This window comes from Ascaphus truei, chromosome 1, assembly GCF_040206685.1.
Source record: "Ascaphus truei isolate aAscTru1 chromosome 1, aAscTru1.hap1, whole genome shotgun sequence".
Taxonomy (NCBI): domain Eukaryota; kingdom Metazoa; phylum Chordata; class Amphibia; order Anura; family Ascaphidae; genus Ascaphus; species Ascaphus truei.
Genome location: NC_134483.1, coordinates 95,947,617 through 95,969,849, shown reverse-complemented (window position 1 = coordinate 95,969,849; position 22,233 = coordinate 95,947,617). Strand labels below are relative to the sequence as shown.

General features: G+C 41.1%; 1 protein-coding gene across 8 annotated transcripts in view; it reads left to right on the top strand.

The window, feature by feature from the left end:
- The first annotated feature begins 826 nt into the window (after positions 1-826).
- The window catches only part of SSBP2 (single stranded DNA binding protein 2), a 134,427-nt gene continuing 113,020 nt past the window's right edge, over positions 827-22,233 (top strand). For 7 of the 8 annotated variants that reach the window (XM_075592463.1, XM_075592447.1, XM_075592455.1 and 4 more), the window contains exon 1: positions 828-984. In XM_075592463.1, coding sequence (XP_075448578.1) covers positions 929-984 — 56 coding nt within the window. In that variant the 5' untranslated portion in view covers positions 828-928. Of the gene's footprint in view, positions 985-22,233 lie in introns of all 8 variants that reach the window. The other variant, XM_075592409.1, reaches the window with a different exon arrangement.

Sequence of the window (22,233 nt, the reverse complement as noted above, 5' to 3'; positions counted from 1 at the left end):
ACTCTCTTCCCTGCATGGTGCTTCTTGTATGTGCTGAGGGGGAGAGGGGCAGAGAGGAGCTGCCCCTTTAATATCTATATACAGCTCCTCTCTGCAGGCAGCTTTGTTTCCTCTGTTAACCCTGCTCTCCACAGTACCAAGGCCTGTGCTTTGGGTGCAGCCAGCCTTTTCCCCCAAATATATGTATGTGTGTGTGTGTGTGTGTATATATATATATTTAAATGCTGCTGCAGAAAATACATACATACATACATACATACATACATACATACATACACACATTTCTGCAGCAGCATTTAATATATTTTTTTTCAATTGCATGTTTTTAAAGAACGATTGTTCCCTCTCCCCACCACCCAGTAAAGAACGAACACCAGCAAAAATGTCCTATTTATAATACAAAATAACAACTGCTTCCTTCTTAACGACTTTGTGTTTATAATGCCCCCCCATCTCCCCCAGGTAACTGCTCTGTATGACACATACATAATAATAATCATCTGTATGTTTCTCGCTCTCTCTGTGTGCTGTGGATCCAGGCCGCAGTTTGTGCCTGTCTGGCCCCCCTCCTGCGAGCTGTCTCCAGGCAGAGGCGGGAGTGGCGGTTACAAGATGGAAAAGCCAGTTGTTTAAAAATCCTTCTAGAACGGTTTCAAATCCCCCCCAGCGCCGAGGGGAGGGGGAGGAAGGCTCCGTGCTGCCGCGCGCTCCGAGCCCATCCTGCTAGAGGAGGGAGCACGAAAGGAGGAGGGGGGAAGGGAAGGCGCCGTCACTCAACTTCGGTTGCCACGGCAAGTGGGCGGGACCGGGGTCCGGGCGGGCCTATCAGGGGCGTGCGCTGCTCGCGTCGCCATGGTGACGGGGTTGTTCCTGGGGAAGGCTGTGATCGGTTGACAGGTGTGTGTGACAATCGGAGCTTTCTGCAAGCATGTACGCCAAAGGCAAGAGTAACAGCGTACCGTCCGACAGCCAGGCCAGGGAAAAGTAAGTTTCACTGGGCCCGGGGAGAGGGGGAGGCTGCGGGTCCGGGAGGAGGGGGGGAGATGCAAGGGGGCAAGATAGATGGGTACTGTAAAGTTCCCCCCCCCCGTGTGTGTGAGAGGAGGGGGAGATACACCGGGGCTGTGCGAAAGTAACTTTACTGGGGGGGGGGGGGGGGGGGGGGGGGGGGGGGAGCCGTGTGCATCTGCAAGGACCCGGGGCAGGCTGTGTCCACCTTCATAGCAGCCCTATGCTCATTGTGTGCCTGTATTGTACCCGTCCTGTGTGCCGCCGCTTTGCAGTGTGCAAGGCATTGAGAGCAAAGTGAGAGCATTACAAATGTAGGAGAAGATCACCAGCATGTGGGATGATCCAGGTCACTGGGGATTACATGGCCACATCTCCTGTGATGTATGTGCACTAACATGCGGTGAGCAGAGGGACCCCCTCCCCGGCCCAGTGCGCCAATACCTCCCCAATACATGCAACTTCACAGAAATAGTCCGAGCTACCCCCTCGGCAAAGTCCTCCGTGTGATCAGCAGGGTAAGGAAGAGAGCATGGAGATTCCAGGGCGAACAGCACCAAAAGTTTCTATGAATGTGGCTGCCATACACACATACATATACACATACATATACACACACACATACACACACACATACATATACACACACACACATACATATACACACACACATACATATACACACACACATACATATACACACACACATACATATATACACATACACACACACACATACATATACATACACACACACATACATATACACACACACACACATACATATACACACACACACATACATATACACACACACACATACATATACACACACACACATATATATATATATATATATATATATATATATACACACACACATACACACACACACACACACACACACACACACACACACACACACTACTTGTCTTTCTTTTGTTTCTCGCGTGTTCCCCGCTGCTGCTGATCAGCGTGTGTATCCAGGCACCTCTCTCTCTCCCTCCCTCCCATGTGCAGCGCAATGAGCTGGGCTCTGCCCTCTCGGGTGCCGGCTCTGCCCTCTCCTCTCCGGTGTTGAGGCAGCGAGGCCACCTCAGACTGGAGGAGACAGGATCAGGCTTGAGCTGACTTTGTGCTCTTGTGTTGTTGTGCGTGAGATCCCTGGAGGGAAAGGCTGCAGGAGGAAGGGGAGTGGGAGAAGCGCCTTGTTTCAGCTTTGCTGGCTTAGCACAAAATAGCTGGTGTACATTGGGAAATGAGGATTGGAAAGCAGGCTAGTTACCTGGGTTAGGGTGTTTGCCATGCACAACTAGTACATTTAGGGCATTTCACTGCTCGTACAATAAATTACATGTCACTGCAATACAGTGTTGCTTGTTATTGCTCCCTTATATCATTTGCTGCTTATTACAGTTGTGGCATATAGGTGACTTGAATATTTTTGGGGATTTGCATATACAGAGATATTCATTACACATGGAATGAAACGGTTATAGTAGGTTGTTTCTAACCCCAAGAGCTCACAATTCAATGTGCACAGCCACCCCAGCCGTTTAGGCACACTTTGAAACACATCCGATAACTCGTCTCATCCCATGCTTAACTTCTGAACTGTTTTAACAATGTTGTCTCTGGAAAGACATACAATAACAAGTTTCACTGTACAGGTATTTTAAATAATGTTAGCACATCTTTCTGTTATTTTTTTTTTAATGTTAAAAGCCCAAATGCTTTCTCATGTTTATCCCTCTTCTATAGTTAAGTGATGTAATTTTTATTTTTTTTGTGCAAATTGTTCTGACGCTAGTTTAGTGGTTGGGACACACCAGGCTATCACAACATGCTGTTTAGAGTAACTGCTATAGCCATTCCTGAGTTATGTTGACTGCTCTCTGGTACTGAAGTCATTTACAATGATATTCACACATGATCTCTGAACTTCTAGTTTTTGTTTTTAAGATGAGTATAATGCTTGCCTGAGCCCCTGGAAACTATCATTACGCTTTGCATAGCTCAGTGATATGCAAATCTGACTAAATGTTCCCTCTAGTCTAGAGCATATAGATCCAAAGATTATTATTGGCTCCAGTTTATAATTACAGCTGATTGTAACCACTCCATGTGTCCTCCAACCCCCCTCAAAGCACCAATAGGGAACTTGGTTGTGGGACTGTGCTCTTTCCTACGCAGCTTGTGTTTAACATGGTTATGAGACCTGTTTAAACCTGGGGTGCCCTTATGACATTCCCTGAATATTATGAGAGGAGGGCAAGGTCTGTTCCCTTATGACAGAGGTTTTCAACTCCCGTCCTCAAGACCCCCCAACAGGTCAGGTTTTAAGGATATCCCAGCTTCAGCACAGGTGGCTTAGTCTCTGACTGAACCATGGATTGAGCCACCTGGGCTGAAGCAGGGATATCCTGAAAACCTGACCTGTTGGGGTTTCTTGAGGACTGGAGTTGAGAACCCTTGCCTTGACATTCAGGGAACGTCATGTCTTATTGCTTGTCTTCTAGGGGGAGATTGTCCTCTCAACATCAGTTTTTGCGTCATGGGTAGGCAGTCACGTGATACCCCAAGCAACCACGTGGTTGTGAACCCAGAAGATCAGGTGCTGCCGATCTTCCAGATGTGGAAGGGTTAAACTGCTTATCTTTTCATGGGATCAGGTTGAAATTTGGCAGTTTTGTGAGAGTTGGGGGTTGAAAATCAAATTTGTAGTGTTTTGAAAACTTGTTTGGAAATAATATAAGGTGGTTTTGAACACTTCTAGTGAATCAATGGCTTAACCTGTATACCTCAAGAAGGGACCTTTTTTTGAATTCTGACGTTCTAATAACTGGCCTTTGCTGTGAATATTCTGTCCGCTTTTAAAATAGGTTCTGTTCTCAGAGTTTTATCTCTTACGGAGGCCTTGTTTAGAGTTTCCAGGTGATTTCTCCAAAAATACTGGACAGTGGTGTGGTGTGGTGTGGTGTGGTGTGGTGTGGTGTGGTGTGGTGTGGTGTGGTGTGTGTGTGTGTGTGAGCACACACACACACACACACACACACACACACACACACACACACACACACACACACACACACACACACACACACACACACACACACACACACACACATATATATATACCTTTCCACTCCATGCCGTTTCCTCCTCCTTGGCTCCTGACATCTCCTCCTGATTGGCTGCTCTTGGGTGATGCAGCCAATCAGGATGGAGGAAACTGCCCAGCCCCCAAGCAACAGTCCTGCTTGGGGAAATCCTCCAAGCCGGTCAGGTGACTATGTCCAGAGAGATAATACCAGTATACACATGTCCAGTATTACCTCTATATTATTATTAATTTTTTTTTTTTACACTGGACAGTGTCCCCAAATACAGGACAGTCTAATTCAATACTGGACACCTGGCAACCCTATGTTTGTTGTGGGCACAGTTTCTGATCAGCTGAAGCAGTGGTGGCCATCTTTGTAATGGCAGCCATTGTGAATTCTGGGGCGCTGAATCTCCTCTAGAACCTGATAAGGGTAGGGAGTTGGGTCTCCCTCTCTCCATCTCAGACTAGTCCCACAGGCCAGATCCTCCTCCCCAGGTCACCATTGTAATATTCCTCTCTCCCCCCACCCTCCATCACCTCCTTGACTCACTGTCGTTCTGGCGACCAATCCCCTCTGCCGTAAACTGACCGCAGCTGCCATAGATACTGTGTTATACAGCGCTGCATGGTCAGTATCCCCATTATAGCACAATATGTTCATTATCATTGTATAGGCATCAGCATTATTCTACAGTACGGTATAGTGTGATCATTACCGTGCATAGAGCTACTCAAGGGATTGTTTTACTAGTCTCCCATCTGCCAGACTAGGGCAAAAGAGTTGTGCCAGATTTATCAAAGCACTATTTTTTTGTAACCAATTTTGCAACTGGGAATAAATAACCCCCTCAATTCTAATCATTGTGTTTATTGGCCTATAGATACTCTGCATCATTGCACTGTGTTTACGGTCTGTGTATATATCTACTTTACGCCCATCCACGTGTATATTGTATTCCTATCCATGTGTTTCTTTAATATAAGCTGCGTAACGGATATCAATATTATACACCGTGCTTTGCATATCTGTATTGTAGGCAGCATAGTGTGTGATTATACACAGAGCAAGGTTTTTTTTTTTTTTTTTTTTTTAAACAAAGATCAACATCTCTATTTTTCGTTACAAAAAAAACAATTGGAAAATGTTATTGATCAGTTTGAATAAAAAATGAATAAATACAGAAAATGAATGGGTAATAACTGCACCAAAAGAAGGTTGTGGGCCTCTCGCCGAGGGAAGACTGGAAATATACCTTTTTATGGGACCTCTTGCATTAGAAAAATTATTAAAGTTGTATTCACATCAAATTTGGTATTTGTAAAGTTAATTTGTGTGTGTGTGTGCATGCATACATACATAACAAAAGGTGCAAACAATGTTTAAGCTAATAAACAATAAGTGGATAGTGTACTTTGAAAAAAGTCCAATCAATCGGGACTGGGTATAACCTACAAATGAGAAAGATCGCCAATATAGTGAAGTATGTCTATTTAGTTTCACACACCGTAAGCACAGATTCTACTTACGAAGTGTCAGATAAAAACGGGCATTTCAGGATTAAAAATACTAATCTTTATCAGCAATACTGGAACAATTCACCGCAGGATCCATTTGCACGATCACGGAAGACGCCATCTGCAATCCGACGCTTGTGCTGTAGATCCTCTCCTCACTTGCCAAGTCTCGTGATAGTTCTGCGATGACGTATGGCTAATGTTGCTCGTACCCGGAAGTATCTCTGTAGGTTAGATCAGCCAGAGGAAAGCAAATAATAGTCCCAATTGCATTAAATAAGGCATGCAGTTAGAGTACGCAAATAAGATAGGTGACAAGACTACCGTGGCCCTATGCGTTTCGTCTTAAGAGACTTTGTCAAGGGATATGTCTTCTGTGATCATGCAAACGGATCCTGCGGCAAATTGTTCCAGTATTTCTGTTAAAGATTAGGATTTTTAAAGAAGGACTCGTGTGCTGTCCCGACTGTTACAACCAACCTCTTCCCCCTCCCCACCCCCCTTTCCTTCAAATTATGTGTCCTAAGGCCCCTGGACTTGTTTTGATGTCCCATGAGGAGCACTGTTGGGATTGACAGGTCGGTCATCACTGCGCACAGGACAAGCGCCCGGGGGAGTTGCAGCCCCGTTCGTGCTTCGCTCCCGCCAGCTTTGCAGCACAGTGCTGACCTGTTAGTCATTGTGACTGGCAACGTATCTTACTTTAAAACAGTATAGATTGCACTGTTGCCATTCGGAAAGGTAACGTACCGCCAGGTCAGATGAGAGGCACGAGTTGGGGACAGTGGCGGGAGAGGGGTACAGCGAGAGCCACAAAATGGGGAGGGAGCTTTCCCTGACAACCCACCCCTGTAAGTTGTAGCCCGGGTGAGGAGTTTGTGTCTTTCAGTGTGCGCACGTGGGTGTGTCACACATAGCCGACAGGGCCAAAGTCTGGCTCCTAAGGTGTGTTTTTTTTGTGTGTGTGTATCTCTCAAAAAGGGGTGGGGGTAGGGCATAAATGCCGCTTCCGATTGGATGCCCATTTTAATCCCCATTAAAAATAAGACGGTATCTAGGGAACCAGGTGGTCTCCGAAGCTAAAAATTGTGATTTTAAGCTCCTGAGGATCTCCCGATTCATAGCCCATTAGAGGGGATTGCTGCTTAATGTCTCACAATTGAGAACAACACTTTTTCGTCTTTGATAAGATGCATGTGAACAGTAGCCAAAAACCGGGTTATATAGAGAGTAATAAATTAGGACGCACGATGAGATGGAGGGAAACAAATGTGTGTATTCTATATATCAAGGTAATTCTGCAGCAAATCTGTTGCATTTATCCCATGCCAATGTATCATAATACTTTTGTTCCAATTTGTACCCCTCTGCACCTTTTTTGTGCCAACAAATCTTTTGCCTGAAGTGGTGCACCAGAGGTAAGAAACTGCCTCCACAAAATGGAGCAGTGCTTCAAAACGCACTATTCTGTATTGATAAGCAAGCTGCCATATTGTTTAAGCTCACAACATCATTGAGTTGTGAATGGTTGTTGGGAAGAGGCAAGGTAACAAATGCGTAGCTTTATATACTCGGGCAGAATTGAGTTTAGGACAAAACGTCTACATTAGTAGAGAAAAGCTTTATTCTGTTCCCGAACAACATCATAAAGATCATTTAATGAGTTTGCAGATTTATTGGGCATGAATTCTGGTTGTACATGGCTAAGATGCTATAAATATACATGTGCAATATTTCTGGTATTTGATGATTTTTTTTTTGTTGTGATTTTCTGTGGCTTGTATGTAATATTATATAATCTGGTTGTGAGTGATCATAGAGGGTACATTGATCCATTGCTTTTGGCAAAAAAAAACCTTGCTGTGAAAATCTCTGTATTCCAGAATATGTCACTTTAGATAACCCTTGTTAGTTTAAATCTAACTGAGAAAATGGTGTTTAGGAAGATTTAATGTTGCAGAAATAGAGGCTGAGTGACAATTCTTTAAATAATAAGAATGATGGCCATCTTTATAATACACCTATATGGATCTCTATATCGATCATCTTCAGCGCTTGTTCATCCACTGGAGGAGGGCCTCCCCAATGATCGTCCAGGCACTGCGGTTGCAAGCCTCTCATCCACATTGCACCAACACCTTTTTCTGATTTCATCCTCCTGTCGTACTTTTGGTCGTCGTATTCGTCTTTTAATTAATGGTATTTAGTTCTTCAAGAAGCTATGCAATATATGCATAAACTAAATGGGACCGGAATTACCAGGCAAAATGGGAGAGCACTGGTCAACTCGCTGATACCTTACACAAGGGGGAGCTGAAGCAAGTCACCGCCTCCCGAGTCTCCGGTTACCATGGGAACAATCTTTGAAACATCATTTCACTTCCCCCCCCCCCTTCCAAATGCTTGTTCTTGCTGATGCCTGCGACATATCTGTCTTTGGTGCTATGAGAGGACTATGCTTTTAGAGTGAAACAAATGGTTTTAAGAATATCCCTGCTTCAGAACAGATCTTTGACTGAGCCACCTGTGCTGAAGCAGGGATATCCTTAAAACCTGACCTATTTGTGACCCTTGAGGACTTGGGTTAGTCACCCCTAGTTTAGAGTGAGAATTGCCAGCTCCTGGGGTCGACCATGCCAGGGCAATGAAGACTGCCTTAGGCTGCGGGCATGGTAAAGGGAAGAGCGCTGGGCAGCGCTGACGTTCATGCTCTCCTGCTCAAGCAGGAGCTTTTTCGTGTCCCTGCATTAGCGTTAGCGAGCGCGCTTGTGTGCTGGGTGGGAGGCGGGGACGTCACGGACTGCCATTGGCTTCTGGCAGTCACGTGACCGGCCCTGCGCTTCCGCCAGCAAGCAAGGAACATGGCCGAGGCCTTACTCTGAACCCTAGCTGTAATGACATGTTGTTGACTAACCAAGTTAAAATCCTTTTCTGATATCCTGATGTCATTTTGTGATGAGTAAACTGTACCCTTACTTTACCATTTATTTATTTGAAATAGTCATGTGAACGGGTCCTTCCAATAAATGGGTTAATACACATTGGTCAACATCCACTATTAAAAAGCAGCCACTTTTTTTTTTCTTTTTAAGGATATCTTAATTATTTTTTATTAACTTTAGATCCAGTTTTTAAAAGGCGTTACAATTTAGAGTTAAAAATAAAAGTATTGATTTTTTTTCTCCATAGTGGGTTAAATACAATTGGGAAGGGGTTGGGTACAAAAAGGAAAAGAAAGCTAGGGAATGGAGAGGGCACATTCACTTGATATGTGCGTAGGATAATAGTCCTTTTGGTCAGGCAAACACAACATGACATTCCATATGGCCTTTGGTTTGGCCAAGGGTGTAGGACTTGGGCCATGGAAGACTTTACATGTTAAATACAAATTCTCTTCTTAGTGCTGCAGTGTATGCTGTACATAGCATTTTTAAGGCACATATATCTTACAATTGATGTTTGGTGCCTGAGATGAGCAGACTTGGCCAAGATCACAAGGAATTTAAACCTATGTACTGTAAAAGACAGCAATGTTACCACTGAACCAACTTTTTTTGTCTAGAAAACTTTTTAAATTTAGTAAAACTGTAGTCTTGAATATAAATACAAAAAAGTTCTCCATGCTTCTATGTAAGATCACAATTTGCTAACTGTCTATACACCATCTATCCACCATAAATCGTATAGCACCCTACTGAGATTCATAAGAACCAGCAAATGAATACGCTCTGGAGTGCATGGCAGTCCTTCAAGAAAGGAGTAGGGAAATACTGATAGAATATTCTATTGCGTTCAATCAAATTATTTTCCTTGTAAATCGGCAGCTCTATTTTGCTTACATTTGTGCCCCAGTTTTGCGTTATTTTGATAAATAGACCCCTACATTCCACAGCTCCTCAAGGGTCTAACCGTGTGTGTGTGTGTGTTTGTGTGTCAATAGTGAAACAATACTATAATGGAATCAGTAGAGTTTCTTTAAAATGGATGAGTGTGGTTATAATTCCCTATTTTCCAAAGCCTTCCTTTAATATGCATGCCTGGATTTCTTTCCAAATTTTAAAGCGATAAGTCCATAATTAAAATCTTCTATCCACCTCTGATAATCTTTAATTTTCTTCAAGTGGTTTCTTCAGTCTACCTTCCATCAACAAAACTCGTTTACCTTCCATCAACAAAACTGGCTCTATCATTATTACAGTACTATCTTTAGCTATACACAATTGTCTATATATTGTAGTAAGGTCGAGAACAGATGCCTATCCATATCTAGTGAGGTAAACATAATGGCTTGTGATCTACTTATAAACAGCATGTAAACAGAAACACATGCCCAACTATGTACATTATTCCTTCTGTTTAGATATGCCTTTTTATGTCTGAAGCGTTTTGTCAAACTGGAGTAATAAGTGCAACATAGGTAAGGTTAGCACTTCTTGGTGCAGAATTCATATCGCACTCTCTATTGACCCAGTCTTCCATGAATAATCATCCCCTCATTTAGTAACTGCTTTAAAAACTCCCAAACTGGGGCTTAGCGAGCAGAATCATTCAATTCTAGTAAAAGAAGTCGATATTTGGTATTGGAGGACGACTCTTCTGCGTAACTGCTCAAGGGATCCAAGGAATTGTTTAAGTAACTCCTCTTTGATGTGGGTGTCTTGTTAAGAAGTTCTTCACACTCACACCACATACATTACATTCCAGCACTAAAATGAAACATTGACCTATGTCATTGCTCAAATCCTGGTGATTCATGCCTTAAAAGCTGAAGTTTTGAAATCATTATTTAATATTACTTGGAAACTAAACTTGAAAGTTTTTCAGTTCTTTTAGCTTTGGCCTTCTTTTCCTTTTCCCCCTTTTCCCTGTCTTTGGACCTCTGAAACGGAAGGAAAGTAAGTGCATAAGAGGACAACTGATGGGCATTTAACTCAGAAGACCTGAAAACAAAATCTTAAAGTAAAATGTTTTCACTTAAGGATAATTTCCATTTTAAAGTATCTATATTGTATGTATGTATGTCTTTATTTGTATAGCGCCATTAATGTACATAACGCTTCACAGCAGTACTAGTTACAATCATATATAAAAAAATAAGATATAAATAACACAAAGGTAAGAAGTGCTTCAGACTTAAAAGTAACATTTAGGAAGAGGAGTCCCTGCTCGGAAGAGATTATAATCTAATTGGTAGGTAGGAAGAACGTGCAGAGACAGTAGGAGGGAATTCTGCCACATATTTGCCACATATGCATCAATGGGCTGTAAAATGTGTACAAAGTTTGATACCCAGTAACACCAAAAGGACATTAACTGTAGTTGAAGCTCAACCCATCGGAACTTATTCTTTAATGTCTGTACTTTCCACACAGCACCATCCTCGGACTAGAATGACTTATTAGGCTTCCTATGACTGAAACTTATTTTCTTACATTGGTTAAACTGAAATTATCAAAAGGGAAGAAAAGATATCCAAATGGATTTCTGGCTCTGTGCCTTAGTATTTATTTTACTTGTCTCTCTTCTTGCTCTTTCCAAAGAGGGTGTTTTTTTTTATTTTTTATTTTGTTGTTTTTTTGTGTTGTTAAATTGGGTGCTCTCTGTTCACAAGCTAGAAAGAAACGCGTGAAATATTACCTGTCTGGGGGAGTGCAATTTTCATGTAAAGATTACCATGGTAACCTCAGAAGCTGGAGATTGATAAATCAAGTATACTAACAAAAAAAATAATGTTTTTGTTGTTGAAGAGCAGGACATGCTCAGGGGGGCAAGATACCAATATTATGAGTCAAACTCCTACAAGCTTCTGGAGGGGATTGCTGCTTTAACTCTACCTCTGCTTAATGATGCAGAGCAAAGCTTCTTGGCAATCCCTGTAGTAAAATAACCTTTTGAGGTAGGGGTTAGACGTTTTATAACATTTATCTGTAAAATGAATACCCACCCTGATTTTTTTAGGATAAAGGTTTGAGGCACTCGCCACAAAAGCAAACCATTTGTGTCCTGCTTCTGTGACACGGCCAGAGGAAAAGGAGATATGCAGTATGGCTTCCTCTCGAGGAAAGTCCTCTGGGGAGAGAGATGTTGATCACTGTATAAGGTGGATATTTGTTTTTCTGTTTCTATGCAATTTTTTTTTTCCATGTATTTATATCTACCCTCGCCACAATGGAATCTGCACAACAGAGATGTCCTTATTTTGTTCCTCTTGACTTGTGTTAAGTTTTTGCCCACTTCTTTCACATCATAACCATATTGTTTGCATGCATTTCCGCTCCTGAGGAGGATTAAAAATGAGGAAATAAGTGCTTTTTTTAGTTTGTTATTCGCAATTAGTTGTCATTAGGTACCACAACTTGGAAGCAGTCTCTCCCAGGAAAACTGGGATATCTGCTGCCCAATACCAGCGTTGTTTATCATTGCTTCGTTTTACATCATCATGTCCCATCGAGGTGGATAAAGCTATACATTGGTGGTCATTTGTTTGTGATCAAGTACTGTATTGGGTCCACGGCTCTAAATTGTCCCAATTGTTCAAAACCAGAACCTAGTGGAAGTATGGGATGACCAACGAAGTGATCTCCATCAGCAGAAAGAATGAATATTCCATATTTTTATAATTGGTTCCTATCAAATATTGTCCCTATTTACATGCAGTATATTTCCCTGACAAAAGCACACAAGTGGCTGATTACCAAGGTTATCCACAGCCCTGCTTTAAATAAATCGTGTCTTATTTACATGAAAGTTGTGTAAACCTTAGCAGTCTCTAAAATCCTAACACAATAAGAGCCGTCTTGTTGATTTGACTTTGACTAGCTTGTGAAAATCCCTTCTGCACAGGGAAGTATCCCAGCTTTTAATAACCACTTAACTTGCATATACTCCAGCACTAGCAGACCTTACAGATGCACTGCGATGTTGGGCTACATATAATTATGTGACTAAGCAGTGTAGACTTTATTTGGCTAAACTAGGTGATTGATTGGGATGAACATTCTTGGTATGTTTAGCTGGAGTGGATGTTTCTGCTCTTATATATGGCAGATCCTTTTCTTTTTCTTGGTTCTCACAGGTAATGCCATTAATAAATCTGATTACTTTAATGAGGCAGTGACTCCACAGTGCCTGAATGTCCCAGAGCCCCCACTGTAAAGAAAACCAAAGGAGTGGTCAATTAATTTTTGTCATGATATGGCAAAGTGTCAATCACATGCAACAGTTTTGGACTCTTAATATATTTCTGCCTCCCACCCAAAGGGGTTAAGTATTTCTGTAGCCAAATACATTTAATCTGTACAGTAATATGATTTGGGATTCCAGTTTTAGGTTTAAACCAAAAAATACAGTTTAAAAACCACACCTATATATTTTTTTTTTGCTGCAGTTGAAGCAATATCCTACGTGTGTGTGTGTGTATATTATATATACATTTTTTTTTTTAAATATCAGTTCTGTACTATGAGAAAATACTTGTAGCATTTAAAAAAAAAAAAAGTTTTTTAAAGATATTTTTAATGTTTCTAATGTAGGAAGCATTTCCAAAGTGACAGCCCCCTTCCCCTTCTGAGACAGGCTCTGGCTCTTGAGCCCCGCCCTCTCTCTAGCAGTGAACCAATTGTATCAAGTAACTGCCCAGTCAATCATATTCTAGGATCTACCTTGCCCAAAATGCTGTGCAAGAACTGAATTTAATTAACCCTGAGCAAGTGATCGATTACAGGAGAACGGATCGATCTGCAGCTTCGCTAATTATATTGCAGATTATATTGATGCACATATTGAATGGAGAAAATAAATAAATATTTATTTATAAAACGGCAGCTTGAACTGCAGCATTCATTTTGCACTTCTGATTAAAATAAACCATTGTTTCCTATGGCGTTTACACCTCATTGCAGCAGCCCAGCCACATGTAGGAGACTTGGGCAACACATTTGGATTTTGTGCACTTCATTATCCTTGTTAACAGTGGTTAAACGGAATGCCAAAATATAATATAGGACAGTACAGCCATAAGACTATCACTTTTACATAGTACATTTCTGAACATATCACCTCCCAAAGGTTGTCAAGTGTGACCCTGACTCAGTGGCTATAGTTTTGATGTAGTTGTGTGATCACACCGTTTAGGTATGTGCTCCAGCATGTATATATCTCCTGTTCTGCAAGCCGGAGTACCATATAAAATACAGAAATGAATAAAATAGGGAGGCAACGCCTTTGTGTTCAGTAGTAACTATATTTGCTTGCTTTTCATTTTCTTCCTCTGCCAAAATGCAAAACAAACAAAAGATATAACCAGTGGCATACAAAAAAAAAACCCCACGCACAGGTCTGAAATATGTTGATGTTTTTTGAAATCCATTTTTCTCTACTTCTCCAGTACACTGGCCAGCAAAGGAGAAAGTAGATCAGGGGGGTGCAATCTTTTCCCCTTATGCCCCCCCCTCTCTTATTGCCCCCCCCCCCCTCTTACCTTGATTCTGGCGGCATGACGTCACATTGTCATGGCAACGTGACATCACATGACCCGCGGCGTCATTTGACGCCACGTTGCCATGGCGACGCGTCACCAGGAGCATCTGAATCAAGGTACGTAATGTTTACAGAGGCCCCGCAGCTCCCCCGGCATTAATTTAAATGCCTTCGGGAAGCGCGGGGGCCTCTGTAAACCTTGCGCCCCCTGATTTGCGCAACGCTGACTTAGATTGTATCAAGGAAATGTCTGCAGCCCCAGTTTCTCCTCCCCACCCCCTGTCATTCATCACTTCACTTTCTGCAACATTCAATTTCAAGACCTTTTTTTAGGCCCATGTTGACCAAGTGGTGCTGTACTATATGACACCTTACCTGTTGCTGGAATAGTGTTTACAGCCTATTCAAGAGAGCAGGTTGTAAACGTGTCTTCCAGCTCTGGAAGGTGGCTCGTGGCAAAGCGCCACTTGGTATTCATGGGCCTGAAGGTCTTAAACTGACAATTCTTTTGTACGTTAAAGGACTGGAAGAAGTCACTCGGTGGCAAGAACACTGAACTTGACATTGAGTCCAGATACCAGTGTCAGGTATCTTAGTGAGCTTGAGTCAGGGGTGCTCAACTCCAGTCCTCAAGCTCCCCCAACTGCTCAGGTTTTCAGGATATCCCAGCTTCAGCATGAGTGGCTCAATCATGAGCCACCTATGCTGAAGCTGGGACTGATTGAACCACTCGCGCTGAAGCTGATATCCTAAAAACCTTGACCAGTTGGGAGGGAGGGGGGAGTTGCACACCCCTGGCTTAGGGAATCCCCTTTGTTTCACTGTGCCCCCAGTAATTGTAAACTCTGGCAGTATCTCATTCCTTCTGGAAATTTCCACGTGCTGCGCAGATTACACCATACAGAAGAAACCAATTTGGTATGGTATAAATACTTAGCTTCTGTTAAGTTTTAGAAAAGGTCTGCACAAAAACTTAAGTGACTACTGGCCATTTGACTTTAGCTCACATTTTTATGCCACTTTCGAAGTAACTGGCAGCCGTTTCAGGAGGACAGGTTGACATAAAACCCCCAAAACATCATTTTTATTTTATCCATCTGCGTAATCTGATTCCTCAGGAAGGTTCAATCATCCTTAACAGAACTATTTTACTTGTTTGTATCTTTATAAATATACTTAATTGGAGCATATCCGCCACTTCTGAAACCATCATAAGTCCAAGAGAAACATCACTGTTTTTGTAAATAAGACAGAGCAAAGCTGACCATTTTCCCTAGGTTTGGAGGCAAGGCAAACAGTCTAATCACAATTTAAAAATCTATAGACTTGACTTTAATTTTAATGTCATTCAGTTAATCGGCTTCATTTAACAAATTGCACATGCCAGTGGTATTGGTTTACCCTTTAAAACATTTCTCTGTCAATGCAATTGTTGTTTTTAGTAGGAGCACTCAACTGCTGATGTGCATGAAATGCTTCCCTACTGTAGGTACTTTTCGACCAATGGTGACGTCCTCATAATTACAGATGTAGCAGGCGTTGTGTGCATGATCTCTAACGCACACTATTTTCTGCATTATTTCTTGCTTTAACCAGTGGCTATCTGTAAACACCGCATCACCACATTCCATTATATCAGCCACACATGGCTTTGAAAATGCTGAGAAACTGAAATGCATAAATTTATAAAGAATAACCTTTTTTATTTAGGAGTGTTTTGATACACCTTCACTTTACATGTGAATATAATGTTAGCCTTTTCAGGCATGAACTACAAACATGAATATATTGTCAACCTCGCTTCATTCTGTTTATGAGATTATAATCCGTTTTTGCCATCTCTGATCAAAGTGCATTCTGGTTCTTATTTGTCCTTCCTTTCTATGGCAAATGTTTTGGATAACAAAAAGACCGGACTTTCAGTTTCATCATGACATGGGGTTAGGTCGGCAAGATCATCCTAGAATTGGTACCGCTGACTGTTAGTCAGTGTAAGATGCCCTGCATTTTAGAAGCCCTATAAAAATCATGGAAGTACATTTAACCTTTTTATTTTATTTTTCATTATTTCTACCAGTCTGCTCCCAGAGTGTCTGTAAAGCAGTCACACCTGTGTTAGATTACCATGTGTTACTCTTTGCCTGTTGCAATGGCACTCCACATCGTCAAAGTGGAATAAATCCAAGGTAAAAATATCTTCCTATATGAAGCAAACGAGATGAATGCACAAGAATAGAAGGCTTGGGAAGAAGAGGGCCCCACTCGGCATTTGTTTTGCGTAAATGATTAGAAGAGGATTTTTCCAGTCATCGGAGCGCTAGCCGTGCCAATCAGCCTGAGGGGCAATTTTTGTTTGTCTTCCAATGCTCTACGTTCTTCCTCTAAAGTAAATTCCTTGCAAAGCGCTACCATATGTACATGATTAATGGTGTTGAAAGTCACTGTTAAAGCAGCAGTCCTTCTACTCTGTTTTGAATACACTGTTTTGGGTGAACACTGCTGTTTAACCAGCCTTTTTTGCTTTATATGGTGATACCCAACTTTTTATTTCTGTTTTTGTTTGAGGTATTTCATTTTTAGCCTCTTAGAAATGGCTGTTTTGTAACCTATGTAAAAAAAGCACAATGTAGCTTCCATGGTGCACCGAAAAACCAATCCACAAATGTTCCTGCTCTAACCATGCTAAAAGCCAATTCTTGTGTCACTGTAAATTAAATATAAATCTAGACCTGTTTAACGTTGGGCTAAAGGGTGGGGTATCATGTGTATGCAGATAACATTGAATTGCCTCTGTATGTAGCAGAAAGGAAAAGATCACTGTAGAACAGCAGTAAAAGCAACTAGAAGTGGTGTCAAATACATTATTAAACCATATAAAATCCATACTTTTCACAGTTTTACTTTAAGTGTTGTATGTTTCAGTAATGCAGCTGATATTAAGTGGTTTTGGTTGATCACAAACACCCACATTTTACTGATTCGAGCTCTGTAGTTCTGGGGTTGACCCTATACCAATGCGTCTGAAGTATTTGATTTTATTTATGCGATTTACATGTACCTCCTGAAATGCTGATTACAACATTATTTTGTCTGAACCCATTAAGGTTTGACAAATTTGCATTGTTGGTGGTGTACACCTCCATCATTCTTGAATAATCTTTAAATATCCCTTTTCAGCTGTAGATGTTAAACTCTTAATCCTTGTATTTGAGGCATCGCAACCAAGCACTAACTCTACAAACCGCTAAAGAAAAATGTTTTCTATATTAAGCTTGACAGTAGCACACTGTTGTTTTTATAGAGCACTGTGAGTGTTTGTTTTTTATTTGCAAATAACATGGATGGTTGGATTAGTAATAAACATTGCAGGGCCTCTGAGCAGTGTCCTTTAAAAGGGTTAGGCTCATGTAGACAAATTAATGTCCATGTAATAGGCTTCCTTAGAATGTACAATGGGAGTGATGCATAGGGGTAAAATTGATGCAAATTGCGTCATTTTCATCTTGCACCGATCCATCGGTCTTTGCGCCAGACGTGGGATAATCAGTATGCGATGCATTACACTCTGCGTTTTCATGCCACACTCCAATTTTCTTTATTTTGTTTGGTTGCGTAACAAAAAGTCTGCCGACTCTGGCCCAGGATAAGCTTTTCTAGCCAACGATTTGCTCAAAATTGGAAACCCTCCCCTATATTTGACACACACGCAAGTAGAAAGCCCCTCCTAGTCTAACTTCTACAATGCTAGTATTTTGCCCCCTGCCGATGGCCTGCAACTTTTTTTTAAATGATAGTTAAAAAAAAAAATTACTTTAAAAATTTTTTTTATTTAAATAAAATGTTTGAAAATAATATTTAGAAACTTGTACATTTTTGAAAGTTGGTGGTGGCGTTTTTTTTTTTTTGTTTTTTTTTAACAACTATATAACATTTTCATAAATTCTAAAGGTGCATGGGTAAGGATGCAAAAAAAATATTAGGGCGTAGGGGGGGTCATGGTACAATTCAAATACATGTCTATTTGATCATACATTTACAATTCAGATAATACATTCACATTATCAAACTCTGAAATATTGTGAAGATTTCCAGGGGAGCCAAATCTCACAGAATTTATACAAAGATCCATTTAACAGACATGGAACGTCTCACAAGATTAACTATTCATTTTTGTCAGATCAGTCATTGAGGGTTAACTTAAATTTTTTTTTTTTTTTTTTTTTAGTACTTTTGATGCATATTAGTCACAGATAAAAACATTATGTACCTGATGAGCATGAATTCAGCGGACTCAAAGTGGGAGCCTGCATGAGTTTGACCAGTGCTTGATGTAAAGAAGACCTGATATTATGGGAGATAGCAGATTTTTTTTTTTTTTTTGTGTGTGTGCACATCTGAAATTGAGTCTCTCATTCAAAGATCATTGAAACTAGTAGAGCTGCTCTCTGATGGTGGCAGGTAATGGAAATGTAATTTTATTCAATAGAAAATCCTTTTTAGTAAATGACTCACAGGTCACATTAGTGAAAGCTCGCATCCCTAACACCTTGCATATTTAGCCTGGCAGTTATTATTAATATTAAAGGACCACAGCGCAAGTACTGAGGGTGGGAGTGAAATCCAGAATTTAAATACTGTATGGTGAAAACGACAAACTTCTTGGTATGCAAAATAGGACCTACTAGCTGCAGTCCATTAGTTGACATTGATGGTGAGGATGACATTTTATTGACCAGAGTCTCCCACACATCAAGATTACAGAACTAGTGACAGACCAATGTTTATATAGCCTTTTCAAATGTGACCATGATTACGATGGAGTATTGTGCATTTATGGAGGCAGTGCCACCAATGGCCGATATGAACTAGGCAGTGGTATGTATAACCCTTAGTGCCCCATGTCTTTCTAGGACCAGCTCACTTCAGAGCTCCCAAAACGCTATGCACATTTTGCCCCGTGGTGTTGGTGCTGCTTTTTAATTTTGCCTCTACTGGACCTAAACCATCTAAAAATCACTGAAATTTGTGGGGGCGGGCTTCGTTTGGAAGTAAGCAACGTCTCCACCATCCAACTTCTTCTAGAGCATGTCTCCTGCAACTGGAGTATTGTAGTATTGCTTCAGAATCTACTCGCAGCGGACCCAAGAGACTACAGAAAAGATTGACACCCACTGTTTGGACTGGAATAGCCATATTTCATTGCAAATTGAAAACACATATATCCCAGAGATTTGCATACAAATCTGCACATGAGGCGTAACGCCAAATTACAAGTTTAATTGTTCTGAAAAAAGATGTACGAGTTAGTAGGGTGCATCACTGAACTTGTTTACAAAAATATCCTTGGCCATGTGAATGTCAACTAAAAGCATTAAAAATGGCAAAGTATAACTAACTTTATTTTTCACTTTTAATGTTTTCATGGTAGCAAATGCTTTTGAGACTTACTTGTTTTTTTTTTTGTTTTTTTAAGATATTTGCTAAAAGGCACCAATTTGATTTAACTTTTTTATTCTTTGTACAAAAGATAGACACATTAATTATAGTGAAACCTATTGCATTTGATTTGGGGATCCAATGTGCTGTACTGGATAAGTTTGAAGTTCTAGTAGCTGTATTGGTCCTGGCGAAAAGGCAAATCGATGCAGGCTGTGATGCAATGCAAATCTGTATGTACAGAGGCAGTCACCACAGTTTAGAAGGATAGGATCATTCACCTGCAAGTCCAGAAATGTGGTGTATTTTACGAAATGTAGAAAATGAACTATGTTGGAGAAACAAAACATGCCCTTTTAGTTAACGATTTAATCGCCACAAATTCACCATATCCGATATCGGTACATGAACTCCAATGAGGCAGGACACTCAGTCGGACAGAACCATAGTCATTCTCAAAGCAAATGGTAAAAATGCACATTACTGAAAATTCATACTGATACCCAAGGACAATACCCTGCCTTGGGATACTCTGCCTCTTAACACCTCTTCCATGCATGTGTACCCCAGCTTCAGTATACTAATCTTTTGAACACCTCGTTCACTGATTAAGAACCCTGCTGTGCTGAACCCTATGTATTTAAACAGCCATCTCCAGAGTAGATATTGCATCTGATGAAATGTATGTACCTTTAACAGACAAGTGCCCACGAACATCAAAATGATAACATATTCAACTTCTGGTCTCTAAAAACAATGTCTTAAATCAAAACACTGGGTTGATCAGACATCATGGCAACATTTAATCCACTTTGTGGTACACATTTTAGCAGTGCCCACACCCCTCCTATTAATCCACCTCTGATACTTGGCATAACAAGATCCTGCTAATTTATGATAATCATCTCACACGCAACTTGAAGACTCCCTACAGTGTTCATCTCCACCCATACTCATCACTTTAGGTGAAAGCTCTGTACACTATAATTTCATTTATGTAGAACTTTAAAATGTATCCACTGAAAGGTATTGAAACTTGCATTGAGTCTTTGCTACATAATACACAATACATACTCTTGTGGCGTTCAACAGATTTTTTTTCTTCTCCCCACTGTGATGTAACCTATTTTTGAGGTCTATTGAAAGTCAATAAATATATGATGACCATGCATTTTAGAGGACCCAAAGAAAATGGAAAATAATTATTCATCAGACACGACTAGGCAACATGTTTGCTTTAAGAATGACTGTTTACAATTTCATTGTTTATGTAACCACCCCTTTAAAATAAGTTTGCAGGAAAATAGTGCGCAATAAAATCTAGAACCCCATAAGAAATTAGTATAATTGAAATATTCTGAGTGAGATAGGAGGTAAGCAAGGAAATGCACAATTTGTTACATTCAACTGGGCTATCAAAGCACACAGCAATCTCATTGTACCAAGATAACAGAAACCAAATTCTAATTAAGAAAGGTAAACAATTCAATAGATAAATACATGATTAGTAAGAATGCAATTAAATAAACCTAATTGCTATATAGTATCTCTGTTTTTATGTAGTATTACTTTCACATGTGACCTGTACCATATTATGATAAACCAGTTGTAAATGAAAGTACAAAACTAATGAAGAAAAAAGAGGGGTAGCAGCGGGAAAGAGTGGCTAATGAAGAATTGCCCAATGCAAGAAAATTAACTGCTCCAGAGAAGGAAATAAAGCTTGATTACAAAACCAGTTTAAAAGCACAGCTAAAGTGCCCATGTACGTTGGCAATTTACATACCTCCTTTGGTAGGCAAAACATTGGCCCAGGGAGCTGCCTTTAGGCTGTTATATAGTGGCCGTGCGCGGCACTTGTAATTGGCTATGGTTAGTCAGCCTTTCTATAATGGTGCCGTGCGCACACGGCAGTGGGCGTGGAGCCGGCCGACGAGGGAGAAGATGGGAAAATTGTGTGTGTGTGTGTCAGCGTGTGTGTCAGCGTGTGTGTCAGCGTGTGTGTCAGCTAAACAATAAAAAAAAATATTTATACAAAATGTGTTTTTTTTTTCTTAAATATTTAATACATTTTTAACTCACAATATACACACACATTAACTTCCATCCCAGTCGCTCACAGCATACACACAAAAAGCGTGCGTCATGTGCACGCGTGTTCTCACAGTCGCGCACGGACACTCTATATCACCGCCCCTTAGCTGCGTCCATGTTTTGGGCGACCATGCGCACATGCGCACAATCAAACACATTATGTTTATGCGAACGTCCATAGAGTGCGCGTGAGCGACGGTGCGTTTTTAAAAAAAAAAAAATTTAACGAGACAAATTTTTATTTTGGATTTTGTCTCGTAACGGCCAGGTCATGCGAGCGGTTCAGCCAATGAGGGCAAACCTCTCATGTGACGTCATAGGCATGCGTCCCCGTCGCTCTAGACCAGGCCTGCACAACATACGGCCCGCGATGACTCCGGCGGGGCGCCAGTTAATTAAATAATTTTTTTTTTAAAAAGTTAAAAAAAATGGCGGTGATTCATTCCCCCCCCCCCTCCACCAATATACCTCCACCACCACTCCCCGCCCCGGGTTTTGCGGGGGCAGCAGCAGCAGCATGAGGAGGATGCCGTGAGTATTTTTTTTTTCAATAGCAGGATGCCGGGGGCGGGGCTTAGTACCGGGGAGAGAGGATG